The sequence below is a fragment of the Podarcis vaucheri genome (assembly GCF_965113315.1).
Source record: "Podarcis vaucheri genome assembly, chromosome: 3".
Lineage (NCBI taxonomy): Eukaryota > Metazoa > Chordata > Lepidosauria > Squamata > Lacertidae > Podarcis > Podarcis vaucheri.
Window position 1 is genome coordinate 56,181,071 of NC_138761.1, and position 18,427 is coordinate 56,199,497.

An 18,427-nucleotide genomic window follows, 5' to 3' on the forward strand; every position below is an offset into this window, starting at 1 on the left:
CAGATATTGTTAACAAATATGAAAAAATGATGAATGGACCAATTCTTAATAAGTCCACTGATCATGTGTTTCTCATTTCTAAGAGAGTATCCACATAGCTATGAAAACTAACTTTGCTTCAGTTAAGTGCAAAAAATCGGAAATGTTTGGGATTGCTTTTATTTCTTTGCCTTCGAGACTGGGAAGAAATCCATGAAGCCAAAAATACAAAAGAATGTTGGCACTATTTCAGAACATACATGTTAGAAGAAGGTTACTCCAATGAGGACTTTTGGTTAATAAAGTTTCCTTAGGTTGGGTTCTGCTTCTTGGCACATGGAGAAAAATGTACTGCTCTCAAGAAGACACAATGGGAGTAATTGGCACAATTTATAAAAACAAAAACATTATTCAGAAATTTGCAATAGTCAAATACAGTGACCACCTCTAAGTTCACAAGAAATTCATAGACTTCTCTATAAATATTCTATTCATGCTGGTATGACAAGTTTTGTAGAAACGTATCAGGCAGCAAGGATTTCTGCAACACAATCAACAACTTTTGGGGAAAAGTAATTTAAAAGCAACAAATATGATATTGAAGATCCAAGGTCCATCTAAGGCTAACAAAGACAGGCAAAACTTCAACCATACATGAAAACTTCTCTTGGCACTATATTTAACTGTCAGGAGGTAGACAATCTTTTCCTTTTGTCCATTACACTACTTCCCCCCTCCCAAGTGCTTATGAAAATCTATAAGTTTGTTGGAGTTTACTACAGTACAACAATGAAATATCCCCTAACAGAGAGTACCAGTAGCATCCAGTTAGTTTAGCGACTTGATTAGTTCACAGGAAACCTGAGAAGGAAAACATTCACAGGGCTCTTGATCAACATTATGGGATGGTTCCTACCATATTACTCTGAGACTGTGTGGCCCCATACATTGTAATGCCATTTGAGGGTGCTGCTGGCTGTGGAGTATCTGGCTGCATAAATCCTCTTCTGTCAATTAAGCTACAGAATAATAAAAAGTTTTGTTACAAAAAATTCTGGTTAGAGAATTTCGGTCCAGCTTTAAAAGGAAAAAAGTTTCACCTTAAGAACAATGAACCATATGAGAATAGCTTCAATACCTCTTTTAATGGAACAGTAAAATAGATTTATTTGTTCCCAAGAGTTTGGTAGCAAAAGCGGAAGCTGCATTTCTGAGTTTTTGCAATATATTTGTAACTTGGAGAAACATAAAAAGAGGAAGAAAACTGGCTGCAATCCGTAAGTCACTCTGGAACAGTTGGTCTGAAGTTTTCTTAAGGTTGCAATCCTATACTTGAGACTTACTTGAGACTAAGCCTCATTTAACTCAATGGTGCTTATGTTAGAATAATGACCGGAACATTTAAAAAATGAAATAGAAACTCTAATCAAAGTTTACTATGGATGCATTCTACAGAATAACAAGGTTATTCGGTTTCTAGTGGGGAACTGCTTGTTAATTTAACAGAGTTATATCATGAAATGGGAGAACTTACACAATTCTGTTACCACAGATCATTGCTGAAAAAATTAACCACACACTGTTAATTATTTAAGATCTTCCTCAATGCCCTTCTCTGGATGCCCCCAACAGAGGTTAGGTGACTGGTGACCAGGAATCAGGCCTTTTCTGCACTGATGTCTCATATTTCGAAGCCTTTCCCCCAGAGCTACTCACTTCGTGTCCATTTTACTAACTTCAGGAACAGGTTTTGTTGGCACAGGCATTTTCTTCTTAACAGTCACCTTGGACTTTCAGTGCTCCTAATATTTTTTTAACCATGTTTGCAATAGTTTTACTCAGTTTTTGTTGTGTACTGGTCAGAATATTAACTTTATTGTAAACTGCCTTGTATATATTTCTAATTGAAAAGGTAGTGTATACATTTAACTAGACAAATTTTTTTTTAAAATTCCTAGTATTGGTGCCTGGAAAAAACTTACCATAAGCAGTTAGAAGTGAAGAAGAACAAAAATAGTGTAGAACATCTGCAAGTTAAAACTCTGAACGGGTTTGCCATCATTTACATAAAATAAGCATTATAAAATGTGTGGGAAGTGGTAGATTTAACAGGAAGCAAGGATGTTATAACCTTCTGTTGCATATCCACACCATAACTGAGTAGCAGCAGTAGCAGCATTTTTCTCATTCTAAACATGCTCTTATTCTGAAACACACTTGACAGATTTTTAATATATTTCCAATCAAATAAACAATAAATAATGTTTACAACATCAAGCTTTTAAATGTATTGCTAGCAATTTTAAAATGCAATTGCTGTATCTGGAGAGAAGAGCAAATCAATTGTCGTGGATCATCAGAAGATTATAGCTTAGGTTCTTCCTTCCAAAAGTTTAGTTACTGCAAGCTCCACAAGTGATGAATGGGTGGTACACAACAGACTTATGTGGTACCAGTGTCCTATTAGCAGCAAACCATGCAACATACATGACCACTACACTAGAGGACTCAAATGTCACATTCTATTATTATTAACTATGTGGTCTTGCAAGTTACATACAATTGAGCCAACAAGCACTAAGGACCAAAAGGAAGAGAAGATACTGAACAATTGTATTTTACCCCTTACCTGGGAGAGATGGGCCCACAGAGTGCAGAACAACAGTTAGTGAAAATGTTGCCATAGCTGTATGGATTGAAGTTTTCTTTACCTCTTTTATTTGACCAAGATCCCTTGATCTGGTAAGAAAGGAACGTTAGTGCACCTTTTTGTAGCACTCTTCAATATACAAAGTGCTACAACTCTTCCGTACTCTCCTAAGGTAAACCAGGCTGACCCAACAGTACCCTACAACCTAAACCTACAACTAAACATGTCACTTTATTCACAACGTCTCACTGTTCCACATTCCCCTGTCACATATACCCTCCAAGGGCAAAGGTATACTCTGTGCCAGCTGTTTCTCCATTCCAGGATGTAACAGCTGGTTCCATCCTAATCACATCCTGGGATGTCACTGGTGACAGCTCCACTTTTTATTTATATATTATGAATGTTTTAATATCATTCTTGAATCATATTCCCAGAGCTGCTTGTAACAGGAATAAAGCAAATTAAATGTAAAAATCAAATAAACATAACTAAAAAAACAGTCTTCTATTTTATAACAGGGAATTTTAGTATCTCAGTAAAGCAGGTATGGGGAGCCTGTGGTTATCCTGATGACTGCAACTTCCATTGTCCCCGACCACTGGCCATGCTGGCTGGGGCTGGACGCTAATAGCATCTGGAGGGCCACAGGTTCCCCATCTTCACATTCAAGTAACACTGTTTCTCACAAGTTTGCAACTTAAACTGGCAAGCTATGTGATTTATTCCCAGACAGCTCCAACGTGCTCTTTTCAAAACTGGAACCCTTCCCAACAAGCAGCTCCTGAACGAATCAGTCTATTTACTCCTAAAGCAGCAGTGACCAACTTGCTTGGTTTGCGGAGGCTGGGCACTGTCTTGCCAAGCAGTTGGGGGGCTATTTCCCAGTGGTGACATAATTCCCCCTCAGAGCAACTTGGCTGGGGAGGGTTCCGTTCCCCTGGCTGAGGATGCTGGAAGGAAGCATCCAAAGCAAGAGGAAAGAATGTTCCAGGGTAAGGCCTCAGCGGCATCCTTTTCTTTTCTTCTGAGAGGAATATCTGCTGGCTTGAAATGTTGTTTCAAGCACTGATGTTGGCCCAGACAGCATACTATTTCTCAAGAACTTGCTTGGAAATGGCACTGCTGGGGCCAACAGCTACGTGCAAGGCATCGTTTCTGATTCAACTGGCAGTATTTCAATCCTCCCAGCACTCAGTGAAGAGATGCCTCAGAGATCTCTGCGTCACAAAAGAGCCTCTGGGGGATTTGAGCTCTGAGAAGGCTGAAATGCTGCCAGATTGGCTCAAAAGGGTCTCTGCAATGATGCAGAGGTCCCTGAGCTATCTAATTTATTAATTTTAAGGGCTTGTATCCAGTCTCTCTAAGGCCTGAGGAGACTCCCAACAATAATATGATTAAAAATAGAAATACCAAAACAATAACCCATTAAAAACATAGAACCTCTGTGAACTTCATAGGCTTATAAGGGGAATGTCTTGTATACTCTCCAAAAGCTTGTAAGAACAGAGCTCAGGAAAGACTGAATCTGTATCCAAATTTCATATGCAGCTATTGCCCTTGCATGGCCACTGTTTCCTGTGCAAGTCCTTGGGAAGCAACACTGTCTGGGTCAATCCATCAAGGTCAGATAGCCAGAGTAGTGAAACAATTTAGAGAGACAGAGTAGGACTGGGAACACCCAGGTTCAAATCTGTATTTTGCTATGAAGCCCACTAAGTGACCTTGAGCCAATCACTATGGACTAAGAGGATAAAACTAGAGAGGGAATCTGGTATGCTACCCAAAGAACACCATCTTGGCCATCAGGTTCCCACTTCATTATTCCAAAGTTTGGAACAGAGCTGCACAAGCAGGCTGAAGAAGGAAGCGTTCTCAATAAGCATTCTCTCCAGTCAAAAATATTGCTTTTGCAGAACACCCATTAATGCATAATGACCTAAAGACCATTCTTATGAATAAGGAAGTGGAGATTTTTAACCACTAAACAAGATTTGGGCCCAAATGAAACATTAATGCCACCAGGGGGCTGTGTCCAGTCCAGTGCTTTGTTTTAGCAGAAAACACTGTCATGTGTGCTGTTTCCATGACAAACATAGTTACTAAATAAAGGTTAAAAACACTTACATCCTCATTTGTTGTTTGATTGGAGCTGATCAAATAAGTATGAAAACCTGAGAGCCCAACAATGGACCAAACGGAGAAGAAACATACCACAGCTTCCAGCACAGTAACTGAACGTCAAGGGAATAGTAACCGAGAAGTCAATGAATGTAAATGCTATTAGCATTTATGGCTAAATGGAAATTTCAGGCCATGAATATACTGCTCCAAATTGGAAATGCCTAGGATAGCCATAACTATCATGCTGAGTTTGTGAACATCCAGAAAATGTATATTTAGAAGAGGCAGAATGCTGTACTAAGTGGACCTTCGCTTGTTCCATCACGATTTTTAGTACACAGATAGCTTTTAATCCCTACATTTTTGCACGTAGAAGCCTAAACAAACATTCCTTATGTAGTTCAGAAGAGCCTTGGCTCACATGACACAACTGCACACACAAAAATTAGGACATAGTGAGAATAGAAGGCATCAGGAAATCACAAAATTTTGCCCAAGGCCTTGCTATGAGTTACTGGCAGTTTCAGAAATTCAACACGAATTCTAGCCTCAGAGTCATTACCACACACCACCATTTCCACTCCTGCTTGAAGGGGCATCATCAAACACACTGTATTCATGGGATTTTTCCTACTAGATGCTTTCCTGATTTTTTCCCCCAACTGCCCAACCCTTAAATGCAAATTATGAATAAATAGCTAATTGTTGTGGCTGAATAGTCCACAAATGTGGAATCAACTACCTTTTGATTTTAAAATAACTGAAAGACTCTTTCATTTTCAGAGAACTGAAAAGCCTAAAACATTCTTAGAAGCTATTGTAATTCTTTTAACTGGAGGCTATTGTTGTGTTATTTATGAACATTGTGTTCAAACCTAAGCTCTTCCAACACAGAGGTACTTGTGTATTAGCATTTATACCCAATGAATATACAAGTAAGTGAACATAGTAGAAGTTATACCTGAATATTTTTTTTTATTTTTAAAGTACCTGGGCTGCTATCTTCACAGCTGTTTGTGCATAACTTCCACTAAGTTAGTGACACTTAGATGTTCACAATTTTGTGCAGGACTGAAGTCATGGTATTTCCAAATGCACTCTGTTTTGTATTGTAGTGAGTTAAGTTAGTGCTTTTTAGCTTGACTGTGCTCTTGCAATTCTCTTCCACTTCTTGCTGCTGGGAAGAGCATTTGCCTCAATCTAGTTATGCTGTGATAAAGCAAAGTTGTGTTTGAAGGCCTATGTTTGTCTTCTTCTTGAACTGACACAACACACCCATTACTAAAAAACAGCATTCTATGTGTCAACAGAATGCTGCTTGTTGGCTTCTTCCTGCACTCCCAGGTCTTCAAAATGGTATGATGGGAATTTATAATCCACATACAATTTCTTTGTTGATCTCTGCTAGGATCAGCACTGTAGGTATAGGCTTGGGGAGTGGGGAGCAACAGTCAGGTAAAAGATGCAGCAGTAGTTCCAAATATTTGAAAGAGAGGCACAACTTGTTGTTAGGTTCCTTCCTATTTTGTTTCTGGATTTGCTGCTACTTCTGCTGCTAATGCTGGAAGTTCTCTTGAAGGAAACTGGGTAAATTATCACCCAATGCAAAATCATTCTGTCAGGAAGTTTAATTCTAAAAATATACATTCTCTTTTTATTACTTCTGATAAAATCACTTGTTTGCTCAAACTGTATAACTGCTTTGATAAAAAACGAAAACCATTTTCATATTCTAGTAATGAATGTTTAAAACTATACACACTATTTTACAGTATAAAATAGGGGCTATCCAAATTGCTGTGTGTAAATCCAGAGAGAGGGATTACTTGAAGTATGTCTGAAGTTCATATAACTGCATAACCCAAATGTTTGTCAAAGAGTAAACAACACCAAATAAATCTAGATAGCAATGCTTTTAAAATTTATACAATATTAACTAAGAGCATGCAAATGCACTCCAGTTGAAAGGATATCTTGCAGGACTGTCCTTGAGTGCATTTAAGAACCCTGTTTGTTGAGATCCTGTAGAAAGAATAAATGTAAATATTAAACGATAATATATACTGTCCACATAAAAACAAATCTCAATATCCAATATACAGTTAGAGTTTCAAAGAACTACAACACAAATTTTGCTAAATTTAGCCTTGAAATTTTACTGAAACTATTCAGCAAAAATGGAAGTTTTAAAACCAGAATTAACATATGCTGGATGTTTTCTCAATAGTAACACATTAAAGTCTGCAGACACCAGTTCCCCATAAATAAGTTTTCTGTTATCAATCTGTTCATTCTATCCTATTATGGTGGAAAAAACACTGCAAGATTATTCAACATGAAAGGTATCCATAAATATATTTTCTCTCACACAAAAATATTTATGTTGGATCAGGAAATCCTGTAAATGCATCATAATATGACCCAAATTCCAAGCTGCTTACGGATTTCTCTGGATACAATTAGGAGACATGATGCAAGGAGCCAGCTTTAACTCATTAATTTGTTCAGCAAAGAAGAATGACAAGCAATTGTCAAATTAAGGTCCAGATCTATTTTTAACTGCTGACATTTAGGGACAGAGAAAGCTGGGCACTGTGTTGATTCTGTGCCCTGGCAAGAAGTCCCAGCCACCTAACTGAACAGCACAGGGCTTTCTAAGGCTACTTCCAGGAGGGAATATCTGTTGGACTGTCGTCCTCAAAAACAGCATTTGTTCATGTCAAAGGAGCTGGTGAAATGGACCTATCTGCTATCCAATTCTTGCATTTCAAGTGCAATTGAAATTGGGATTTTTAAACATATGTGTATGACAATCTCTTGTATACGCTCCCTTAAAAATATTTTATCTGCTTTATTAATTTTGTGTTATGTCTCTGCGTTAAATGGGGGAGTGGGAAAGACAAGAGTCTGTAAACATAAGCTAGTGGTTACAGGCAGAGGGAGGTATGGTAGAAGTGGGGTAAGTGCTGGCTGGTTGAGAAGGAGAAGCCAGCATATAAGGTCTGTTCCACTCTAGTGCCATCCTCATCCACAATAACATAACCTCAGGATTCCTTAACGTGTTGCTATTTAATGCAAGATCAGTTTACAGTAAGACATCATTATCTGGTCATGGAGACTCATCAAATCTATCTCATCATCACTTGACAGGGCACAAAAAGCCAGTCTCTCCTGGCTTTACACTTTACGCTATCTACCATGTTGCAGAAGAAACATTGCTATGGTTTATAAAAACGATTGGCAAAAAAAATAATAGTTATGGTCAGCAGGGATTCCATCTCCCTCCCAATGCTTACTATTAGGTTGGGTGCTGATTTGGGGTGTTTGTACTTGGTGTTGTATACTAGGGACACGGCGGGATTGCTGTTTGGGTACCAACCACCCTTCTACCAAGCAGTCTCCACACCTGAGCTGGCTGAGTTGAAACTGATTTTCTTAAGGGACCTCAACATTATTTCAGAATCAGTCTTATCAGAAGATATTCAGGACTTCATGGTTGCCATGATAACCATGGGGCTGTCACAATGTGTCATGGCCAAACCTATGTGGCAGGTCACAATGAAGATCTGGAGCTCTCAACTAGGCAGGAAGATGCTGGACTGGAAATGGAGCACAAAGGATCTTCTGTTGCCACAGATGTACCCATGTCCTGGTAACTTGGAAGCAGGATTACTGCAATGTGCTTTACATGGGGTTGCCTTTGAAGACAGTTTGAAAATTGCAGCTAGTCCATAACACTGTGGTTAGGCTGTGAACATGGAGCAGGCAAAGAGATTTCATCTTGCCTGTGCTGAAGCAACTCCACTGCCTCCCATAATTTTTTTGAGCTCAATTCAAAGTGCTGGTATTAATTTTAAAGCGCTACACGATTTAGGACCCAGATAACTGTTGGAGGCATCTCTCTTTATCAATCCACATAATCTGCAGCCTTTTTCCAGGTTCTCCTACTATCTGAAGTGTGGCAGGTGGAAACTGGAAACACACTTTGCTTCCTTGCTTTTGGAAAGACATTGCCAGGAGGCCTACTCAGAGACCTTCTTGCTATCATTAAGACACCAGGCAAAAACATTTCTGTTTTCACAGACTTAAAAAACAACAACTGCTAATGTAAGCATTTAGAGTGGTTGATTTTATTGAACAGGCTGCTGATACTTCCATTTTAATTTGCTGTATTAGTCTATGCAATTTATTATTAAATAATTTATTAAATTGTAAAACTGTGTTTCTTACTACTTTGTAGGTTGTCATAGGAATATAAATCACCTGGCAATTTCATTACATATCTTTAGGGGGCAGGCAAAAACATTCTTCTCCAAGGCCTTTGGCTAATTAAACAACCTGTGGCCTTCAAAACCTGTGGGTTTTTGTTTGTTTGTTATTATGTATCTTTGTGTTTTAATACCGTAGACTGCCCTGTGATCTTCAGATGAATGGTGGTATATAAGTTTAATAATAAAATATGCAAATTAATAAATACAACAGGTTGTGAACGTTGACCAACTTTTGGAAATTATTCTGTTTGCCAATAGGGTTTTCCAGTCAGCAAGGCAGGCCACAAATTAAGGAACAGTCACAGACCAATGAAACCAATCTGCAGGAAAACTGAGAGCGGGCCAGAATGTTCCCTTTATATGAACTGTTCAGCAGTACAACAAATAAAGCTGAATAAAATGCATTTGCCTTAAGTTTCTGAATTAAGAAGTAAGATTAACAGTTGAAAGTCTTGTTAATGATCAAACTAGGTATACCATTTTGGGTATATCCTGAATGTCCAAAAGATTAGAATGAAAAATAGAGTTTCAAGCAAATGGCTATATATGTAATCTGATTGTACTAGCATACTTACGATGGATGATGTGGGTGATAACGAATGCAAATATAAAGACTGTCAGAAAAGACAGAGATAAAATAAACATATAAAAAAATCTGTAGTTTCTTTTCCCCACACAGTTGCCTACCCAGGGACAATGGTGATCAAACCGTTCTGAAAGAAAAGGCAGAAAAAAATGGAACGCAATTACAAAAACAACAACAGACCTGCTTGAGAAAATCGTTGCAGCCATGTTCAGGTGTCTACCTGAAGATGCAGTCAAGCTAAAACTGGTGATGGGGAAGATGTGTGTGCAAGCCCCACCCCCAAGGCCACATGAACTGCTTTTAGATCTTCACATGACAACTACAGTAGGGAATTTAAAGTGTGCTCAACTGAACACACTCAAGCTCTCTTCAAGAACAGAAACCCTTATTAGCCTGGGATCAATTGAACATGCTTTAAAACCTTCTAATGCCCTTTGCACTAATCATACAATGATCTTAAGAGCTGCTGGCACACATATATGCCCATCCCCAGTTTTTGCTATCACATGTTCATGTGAATGCTTGAATATAAATGACAAAAATATGACCCAAAATTGGATGTTTAAATGCATATTTTTATCATAGTCCTTTGTCTTTAGTCTATTATTTTTTTATAAATCTCTTTCAAAGTAGAGTTAATTTACAAGCCATGAATGGAACAGGGAATTGAGGGAAAGGGAATAATTACATTTCTCTCTATTCATTTAACACTTTTTTCTGCAGGATAGCACAGTTGGTACAGCACGAGACCCTTAATTTCAGAGTCGTGAGTTTGAGTCCTACATTGGGCAAAAAGATTCTTGCATTTCAAAGGGTTGGACTAGATTACATTCATGGTCCCTTCCAATTCTACAATTCTATGATTCTGCCTCAGTCCAGGGAGTGTGAGAATGTAGTGATTTGGAGAACGTCATATGGACAAGAGGGAATAGAGGTACAGGAAGCTTACTATCAACATTAAATCTGATTATTTAATTTATATACTGCTTAATATATTAAAAATATCTCTAAGCAGTATACAGAAAACTGAACAAAAGACAACTTCAACATAATATTACAAAAATACACAGATAAATATAAAATTGTTACATTAATCATCTTCTTCTTTGGTGATCACTTGTGGCCAAGTAAGATTGTCTTCCATAACCACGGTTTTAACAATGAGTCCGTAAGAGACTGTGGAGGCCAATTCTGGATCCACACATCCTTCCACAGCGGGGACAGAAGACGATCATCAGGCATCCGCACAACATGACCAGCCCAATGAAGTTGATGTTGAAGAATCATTGCTTCAACACTAATACAAGGTTACTAACATATATAAATCTATATCAATTCATGTTCCTTCTGGCACACCCTCCGTCTCAGCCTCCAGGTTCTCACCCAGGGTTCAGCAAAGTCGCAGCTCACCCACAAAAAGTCTCAGATGACAGTATGGATGAGCTCAGAATCAGATATGTTAAAGATAAGTTCTCATGACTGGTTGGGAGGATGGGTAGAGTCAGCTTTTGTACACAAAAGACCCAATCAGTATTGTCAAAAACCACTGCTGAAAAACTAATGGGATAGAAGATACAGGGGCCTTTGTATAACATACCAGCAGCCTGGCTAATTCAATTGATATCATTCACATCTGTGCTTGTTTGGCAATATGTAATGTTGTGATTTCCTTTGTAGCCCCTATGATTTCATAATTTATGTGCATCCATTTTGGGGCTGTTCTTCATTTATCTGTTGTTGTTGTTGTTGTTGTTGTTGTTGTTGTTGTTGTTGTTGTTGTTAAAAACCCAGTGGGGATGCTTGCAGTACATATTGTCTTTTCCTGCATTTGAAACATTTGTAAATGCAGCAACATACGAATCCTGCAATTTCAATGCTAGTAATCATTTCCTGCAGATATGGGAAAAGATACATAGCACCTTCAAAGAACTTGGGTTTAAGACTAAGAGACTAATTTTTAGCAAGTCAACTGCTCCTGCAAATTTTTGACTTGCTTTACTAGAATTGGAACAGAATAGTGCCCCTGGGGTATACACAGACTTCCAAGGCTGTTTCCATAGCCTAAACAAATTCATGCAGGCACTGTGTAGTAGCAACTGTCTCATAGGTGAGAGGGGAAGAGGTTCACATGGCTTGGTAGCAAGCTGGTATTTGTTACTGAACCTAATCTTCCCCATTTCAATCTAAGAAGGAGGGAACATTTTGCAGAGACCTTTGACCTCATGCGGGGCTTTTGGGAGTGCCCCAAATCTCAGGCCACAATTTGAGATTAGCCCCTTGCTCTCTTTTACTTTGTGTGGACCTGATCCGGCTCATGGGCCTTACAATATGTACCTTCAAACTCAGGGACAGAAAACCAAAAAGGAAACTGAAAGGGCTCTATCAAAATTTAATATTGGACTGTTTCCCAGCTCCAGTTGTTCATACAATTTCTCTGTTTCTAAGTAGAATATTAATAGTTTTCAATTAGGATTAGATAACATTAAAAGAGAACATTTGATGACAGAACTATTCAGAACTATGTGTGTTAATGGCAGGATTTAACACAGTGGGCAGTATCCACCTAAGTCGTTCTGTCAGTGCAAGGATTTTCACTTGTGCAACAAAACTTCTCCCCCTCCTTCCCCCCATATGTCCCCATATCTATTCTGGCATTGCCCACAACCCTCTAGAATAGATTTAGGGAGGGTGCAGGGCGCATTCAGGGAGTGGAGAGGGGCAAAGTCCTCTTGCAGAAGCAGAAACCCTTGTGCTGGTGGAATCAGTTGGTTGAAAACAGCTCAGAAGTTCCCTCTCCCCCAAGGTGGCTATCAATGACTACTTGCCATGATGGCTATGTTCTGCCTCCGCTGTTGGTGGCAATATGCCTCTGAATGTCTGTTGTTGGGAATTGCAAGGGGAGAGAGTGCTGCTGTGCTCAGTTATTCCACAGGCATCTGGTTGGTCACTGCCCTTGGCCTGATCTAGCAGGGCTTTTCTTATGTTCCTTTTGGATTTTGCCCTGCTTTTGTATCCTGGAGGGGAAAATCTGTCTGTTCAAGAGCCTGGTCAAGGCCCATTTCAGATAAATTGCTGCAAGATTATCTTAAGTTTTTCTCTGGGTTAAGGACACATAAACCACATCCTATATCTTCTACCTAAGAAACAATGGTTGCTTACCATGATGCCACATTCAGTACAAATCTGTTTCATGAATAGTTCAAGCTCCTTGAATACCTCTTGAATGCTCAGTAAACCATGAAATACAAAAGGATCACCTGTTGTAATCACCCTCACATCTTTAATTATAAAGGCATTAAAGGATTACTCTTCAAGGATTACTTGGAACAGTAGAAATTACCTTGGAATTAGACCTAGCTTTGTTCAACAAGAACAGTTATCAAAAAAGCAAGGATAAGGATATAGGAATAGTAGGCTCCCAAAAATCCCACCCTTATGGTGGGTGTGGGTGGGTGTGTCCGCATCCCAGATGATGTAAAACAAATCAATTCACATTTATTCCAGAAAGCAAGTACAAAAAAACCTTAAAATTCATATTTGTGCATTCAATTCTTTATACCTTTTAAAACATTAAAACTAAAAACTTTTTAAAAATCAAAATATGGGGAAATGGGAGACCCCTACAATACTAAGCTGCAAGACTAGACATTTTAAACGAATGGTACGGGGAAGGCTTAGTAACTGAAGCAGAAAGCCTTGTTTTGAAGAGACTACTGAAATCAATGCTGTGATATCATGAAGAAAACCAAGAGGAAATTACTTATAAAATTCCATTTTTTCATACACACTATACTATACTATAACAGTATAGTATAAAATATAAAGGTAACAAGAAATCTAGAGAAAAATAGGGGAGGCGGGGGATTAGGAGGAAAGGTGTACTAATTTAATTCTTATTTATATACCCTGTAGTATAGAAAATCAATAAATACATTAGATACCCGTACGGTATAAAATAAGAAAGAAACTATGTCTAGAACTTTCACCATATACCTTACCATTTCATAATGAATTCTTAACAAGTAAACATGGTGTGTTAGGTGACTTGTCAATATGATCTCAAACAAGATTGAACTCTGCTAAAAATTTAATATCTGAGCAAGATGTAAAATCATTAGCTGAAATTTCATTGGCAGTGGGCAGCACAGGACTCCACTATTCCAGTACAGTGGTACCTCTGGATGCGAACGGGATGTGTTCTGGAGCCCCATTCGCATCCTGAAGCAAATGCAACCCACGTCCGCGCGTGCACAGGTCGCGATTCGCCGCTTCTGCATATGCACGTGACATTATTTTGAGCGTCTGCTCGTGCGCGAGTGGCGAAACCCGGAAGTAACACGTTCCGCTACTTCGGGTCGCCACGGAGCACAACCTGAAAATGCTCATCCCGAAGCTACTTCAACCCAAGGTATGACTGTACTTTCCAACGAGAGAAGCATCAATAACCTGAATTAGAATACATTGAGGTAACAGAGACTAGAGATGAAATGTTATTTATATCTGAAAACAACAAGTCAGTTCTGTTTTATTATTTTGGAATTTGATAACAAGCCAGGGACACTTTTGAGGATATCGGCTAGTGATCTACAGTAGGAATTAAGTACTGAGGGATACAACTGGATTTGGGTTAAGATTCTAGCAAGAACAACATCTGTGGAGTTAAAAGAATAATTTTATAACATATTTGACTCCCTATAGACTTAGTAGGATATATTCACCAGTACAAAGTAACTATTGGAGATGTAGTGGGCCTCAAACAGATTTCTTGCATATAGTTCAGAGCTGCCCAATTATATAGCTGTATGTATTTTAAATCTGGAATTTTATTACAGACAGGCTTGGTTACAAGTTACGAATGAATCTTAAAACAGTTTTATTAAATTTTTAAAGAGGATTATTAGAGGAGGATTTCAAGGTAATATTAAATCTATTATTTGATGCAAAAATAAGCATTGCAAAAGCATGGGGAGAACACCCCCTTTTATTTTAGAATGGTTTGAAAGAATCTGGGTTATTGTTATATTGATAAAATTAATATAGAAGAGGAAATAATGGTTAAACAAATGCATTTTTAGAATGCTGGACAGTTTATAGACACTGTGCGCAACAAGAGATTTCAGGAAAATATATTTATGTACAAATTATTTTCCTTATTCTAGTATTATACTGTGTATACAACTATTGTGTAAATGTTGCAAATGACAATAAGTTGGGAAGCTGAATTATAGAGTGTTCAATAAAACTAAGAAAAAATATTTATAATAAATAATAATAATAATTTTTATTTATACCCCGCCCTCCCCAGCCAAGGCCGGGCTCAGAGCGGCTTACAGGCAATAATAAAAACAAGTTGAATGATTACAACTTAAAAACAAAATTAAAATACAACATTAAAATATTGAAACATTAAAATATTAAAATGTAGCCTCATCGCAGGAGGAGAAGGAAAAGAAAAAAGAAAGAGAGGGAGGGAATCAAATTAGCTCCAAGCCAAAGGCCAGGCAGAACAACTCTGTCTTACAGGCCCTGCGGAAAGAAATCAGATCCTGCAGGGCCCTGGTCTCATGAGGCAAAGCATTCCACCAGACCGGAGCCAGAGTTGAAAAGGCCCTGGCTCTGGTTGAAGCCAATCTAACTTCCTTAGGGGCCTAATCACAATTACATACCATGTAACTTAACTTACACTATCACAGTCTTACACAGGTGGGGGCAATAAAAAATAAATAAAGAGAAGTGATCCTTTTTCTCTGTTTGTTTCCCCCTACCTGTATGCCCAGTGGGTTTTCCTCGCTTACCTGAGATAGGGCTCTCTCTCAATCAGAGCCTGGTAAGCAGCCCCTCTGAAGGGGGCAGTTCCGGAGGTTCCTGTCTTTGTGCAATTTTGCCTCTGCGCACGGACCCACAGAACTGAACCCTTGGGTCAGTGGCAGGCCCACTGTATATTTAAAAAAGAGCACCTGAGGACAATAATATGCAGCAGACAAGCAGTAACCTTTGCTCCCCATTCCATCCTCAACTGTAACCTACCCCCATTCTGAATTAGGTATATACTATACTGTATTATATTGTCTGAATTACAGAGAATCTTCAATGCAGGCATCCTCCCACTTACACGCGAGCAAATCGCACACAACCACATATATGTGCGGCACCAGGGTCAATCAATTCTAACCTGAAATGGTGGGAGAGCTGAAAAGTCCTGTGGCTCGCGAGGAGACGCTTCCCTGAGCCCAAAGAGGACGTCAGTGAGCCAAAAGTCCAGAAAAAAAGACTCCAAGGGCTCCAAAATGGTGAACGGGAGCTCTTGCTGCCACCGCGCTACCAGGCTCTGCCAATAGATTCTGGATTCTAGACTCTGCAAGCAGATCTCTCTCTCTCTCTCTCTCTCTCTCTCTCTCTGTTTGTTTACACAAGACTACTTTTAAGCACAGATTAAAGTGGCCGGGGGGTGGGTAACTATGGATGAAATATGTTTCCACAGGCACCACACAGATTCAGTCTATAATACAGAAGAGATATTGCTTCACAAACTATATTTTGAAGTACATAACTTTAAACATTATCTCCTCTTATTTAGCCTTCAACACCAAGGTTAGGGCAGTGTATTCAACACCAAAGTTAAGCCATTATATTCCACAGCAAACGAGTAAGAAAGCTAGGACAGTGCATTATCTTTTATTTTTACTGCAAAAATGTATGCCCTGTTAAAATAGATGTTACATTTAAGCTTTCTTTGTTTTGCCCCAGGTTTCCAGGTGTTCTGACTCACAAAAGATTCCTACTATAAATGTGACAGGTGTAGCCTGTGGCTCTGAATCAACCCAAAGCTCCATGGTTTTATTTCAAATTGAACAAAGAATTGAGAGATGAATCACTGTGACTCTTAACAAGAGGGAATGCTCAAACAGGAAAACTGAATTGAAAAGGAATCTATATAGTGCACGAACAGAAATGTTTAGCAGGTTGAAAACTTTATTTTTGGCTCTATCAAGCCCGAAAATACACAAAAAAGTTATAGTATCATAGAACTGGAAGGAATCCTGAGGGTCATCTAGTCCAACCCCCTGAAATGCAACCTCGGCTTAAAAACCTCCAGTGAAGGAGAGTCAGCAATCTCCCAAGGGATTCTGTTCCACTGTTGAACAGCTTTTACGGTCAGAAAGTTCTTCCTGCTGTTTAGTCGGAATCTCCTTTTCATCATGAGAAACACCAAAATATACCGACCAGTATATATTAACCTTTCATTATAGCTAGCAAGATCTGTATATTATTTTTGTGTGTGTTTTTACTCACCTACACAGTTATCACAAAGGCTGCAATGTGAGGCACGAGGTGGGCGAAAAATCTTGCAGGTAAAACAGTATTTTAACTTCACTGTCTGCCCATTGATGACTACTTCTTTTGTTCTGGGAGGTGGACGATACCCTCCTGAACTGGAGCCATTTGCAATTTCTAAATATGGAAATAAAAACAAGAAGTCAAAAGATTGAGTTTTCACCCAGTATATTTGGAATAAGTACATTACTGTAATTTTTAATTACAGATGGGTAGCCGTGTTGGTCTGCCATAGTCAAAATAAAAAAAATTCCTTCCTGTAGCACCTTAAAGACCAACTAAGTTAGTTCTTGGTATAAGCTTTCGTGTGCATGCACACTTCTTCAGATACACTGCGTGAAGATACACTGTGTGTATCTGAAGAAGTGTGCATGCACATGAAAGCTTATACCAAGAACTAACTTAGTTGGTCTTTAAGGTGCTACAAGAAGGAATTTTTTTTATTTTGTAATTTTTAATATAATCTATATGAATTGGAAATAGCTAACTAAAATTGTCCTTTAAATCCTTTTTATAAATAAGGAGGGTAATATATAACAAACTGAACCATATTAAGTCTTCTTTTGATTGAAAACATGATGTTATATGAGAAGCTTTACTTGTCCCAAATGCAGTGTCAACAACCAAGATGACATGCAGAAAAATCTGTTAATTCCTACATTTCCTTGGGAGGGAAATTAGTCCTGAAGGTGTTTAGCCCAAACATCTTATGCATTATGATCATTCCTGCATCCATACAGTACTGTGTGATTCTTTTCAGGAGGCTATAGTCCTATGCTAACTTACTGGGGGGTGACCCCACTGAACTCAATGGGCCCTACTTCCAAGTTAACCTGCATAGGTATTATTTTCCGATTGTAGATTTCATTCTCTAAGGACAAACACAGTAAGAGACCTCTGTGCCAACCATAAGCAGTGCTGTAGCGGGGGGGGGGGGGCTAGCCGGGTTTCTCGCCCCGGGTAAAGCCTCCAGAGGGCACCACTGAGACTCCCAGCCTGTGTGTGTGTGTGTGTGTGTGTGTACACAAATGTATGTGGGGAGTGTGTATGCCAAACTGGGTCTCTGACCTGGGTGAAATAAAGCCTAGTTTCACCCTTGCATAAAGTGCTAAACTACATGCATATTGTTATATGCATATATTTGTCTTACCCATAATATTTATTTATTTGCAATATCTCTATCTTAAAAGTGTATTGAAAAAGTTTTAACCTGAAGAATACTTTTAACAATGTTTTAAATCACATATTGTGTTTTTATTTTAATTAATAGTTTTAATTGTTTTGTTTTACTTTGGGAGACACTCAGACAGGTGATATAGATGGAGTTAATTTATTACCTGGAAGTAAGCTCCATTGAATTCAGTAATACTTATTTCAGAATAGAAAGGTAGCAACCAAACCCAAAAGAATTTGCTTATTCATGTTGCTACCTTCATACGGCCAGTTTTTGTGTGTTGACAAGTGAGTCCGATCGTCATTCAC

General features: G+C 38.6%; 1 protein-coding gene and 1 long non-coding RNA gene across 5 annotated transcripts in view; one reads left to right on the forward strand and one right to left on the reverse strand.

Annotated features, from left to right (window-relative positions):
* The window catches only part of ZDHHC14 (zDHHC palmitoyltransferase 14), a 65,236-nt gene that overhangs the window by 13,717 nt on the left and 33,092 nt on the right, over nt 1-18,427 (reverse strand). For all 4 annotated transcript variants that reach the window (XM_082215274.1, XM_082215273.1, XM_082215271.1 and 1 more), the window contains exons 3-8: nt 16,904-17,062; nt 9,600-9,737; nt 6,727-6,775; nt 4,757-4,859; nt 2,609-2,718; nt 896-998 (exon numbers count right to left, since the gene is read on the reverse strand). In XM_082215274.1, coding sequence (XP_082071400.1) covers nt 896-998; nt 2,609-2,718; nt 4,757-4,859; nt 6,727-6,775; nt 9,600-9,737; nt 16,904-17,062 — 662 coding nt within the window. The remainder of the gene's footprint in view (nt 1-895; nt 999-2,608; nt 2,719-4,756; nt 4,860-6,726; nt 6,776-9,599; nt 9,738-16,903; nt 17,063-18,427) is intronic.
* Nucleotides 8,206-9,428, forward strand: LOC309528118. Its single transcript, XR_014217526.1, has 2 exons — nt 8,206-8,405; nt 9,283-9,428. It is a non-coding gene; the product is annotated as an uncharacterized lncRNA (long non-coding RNA).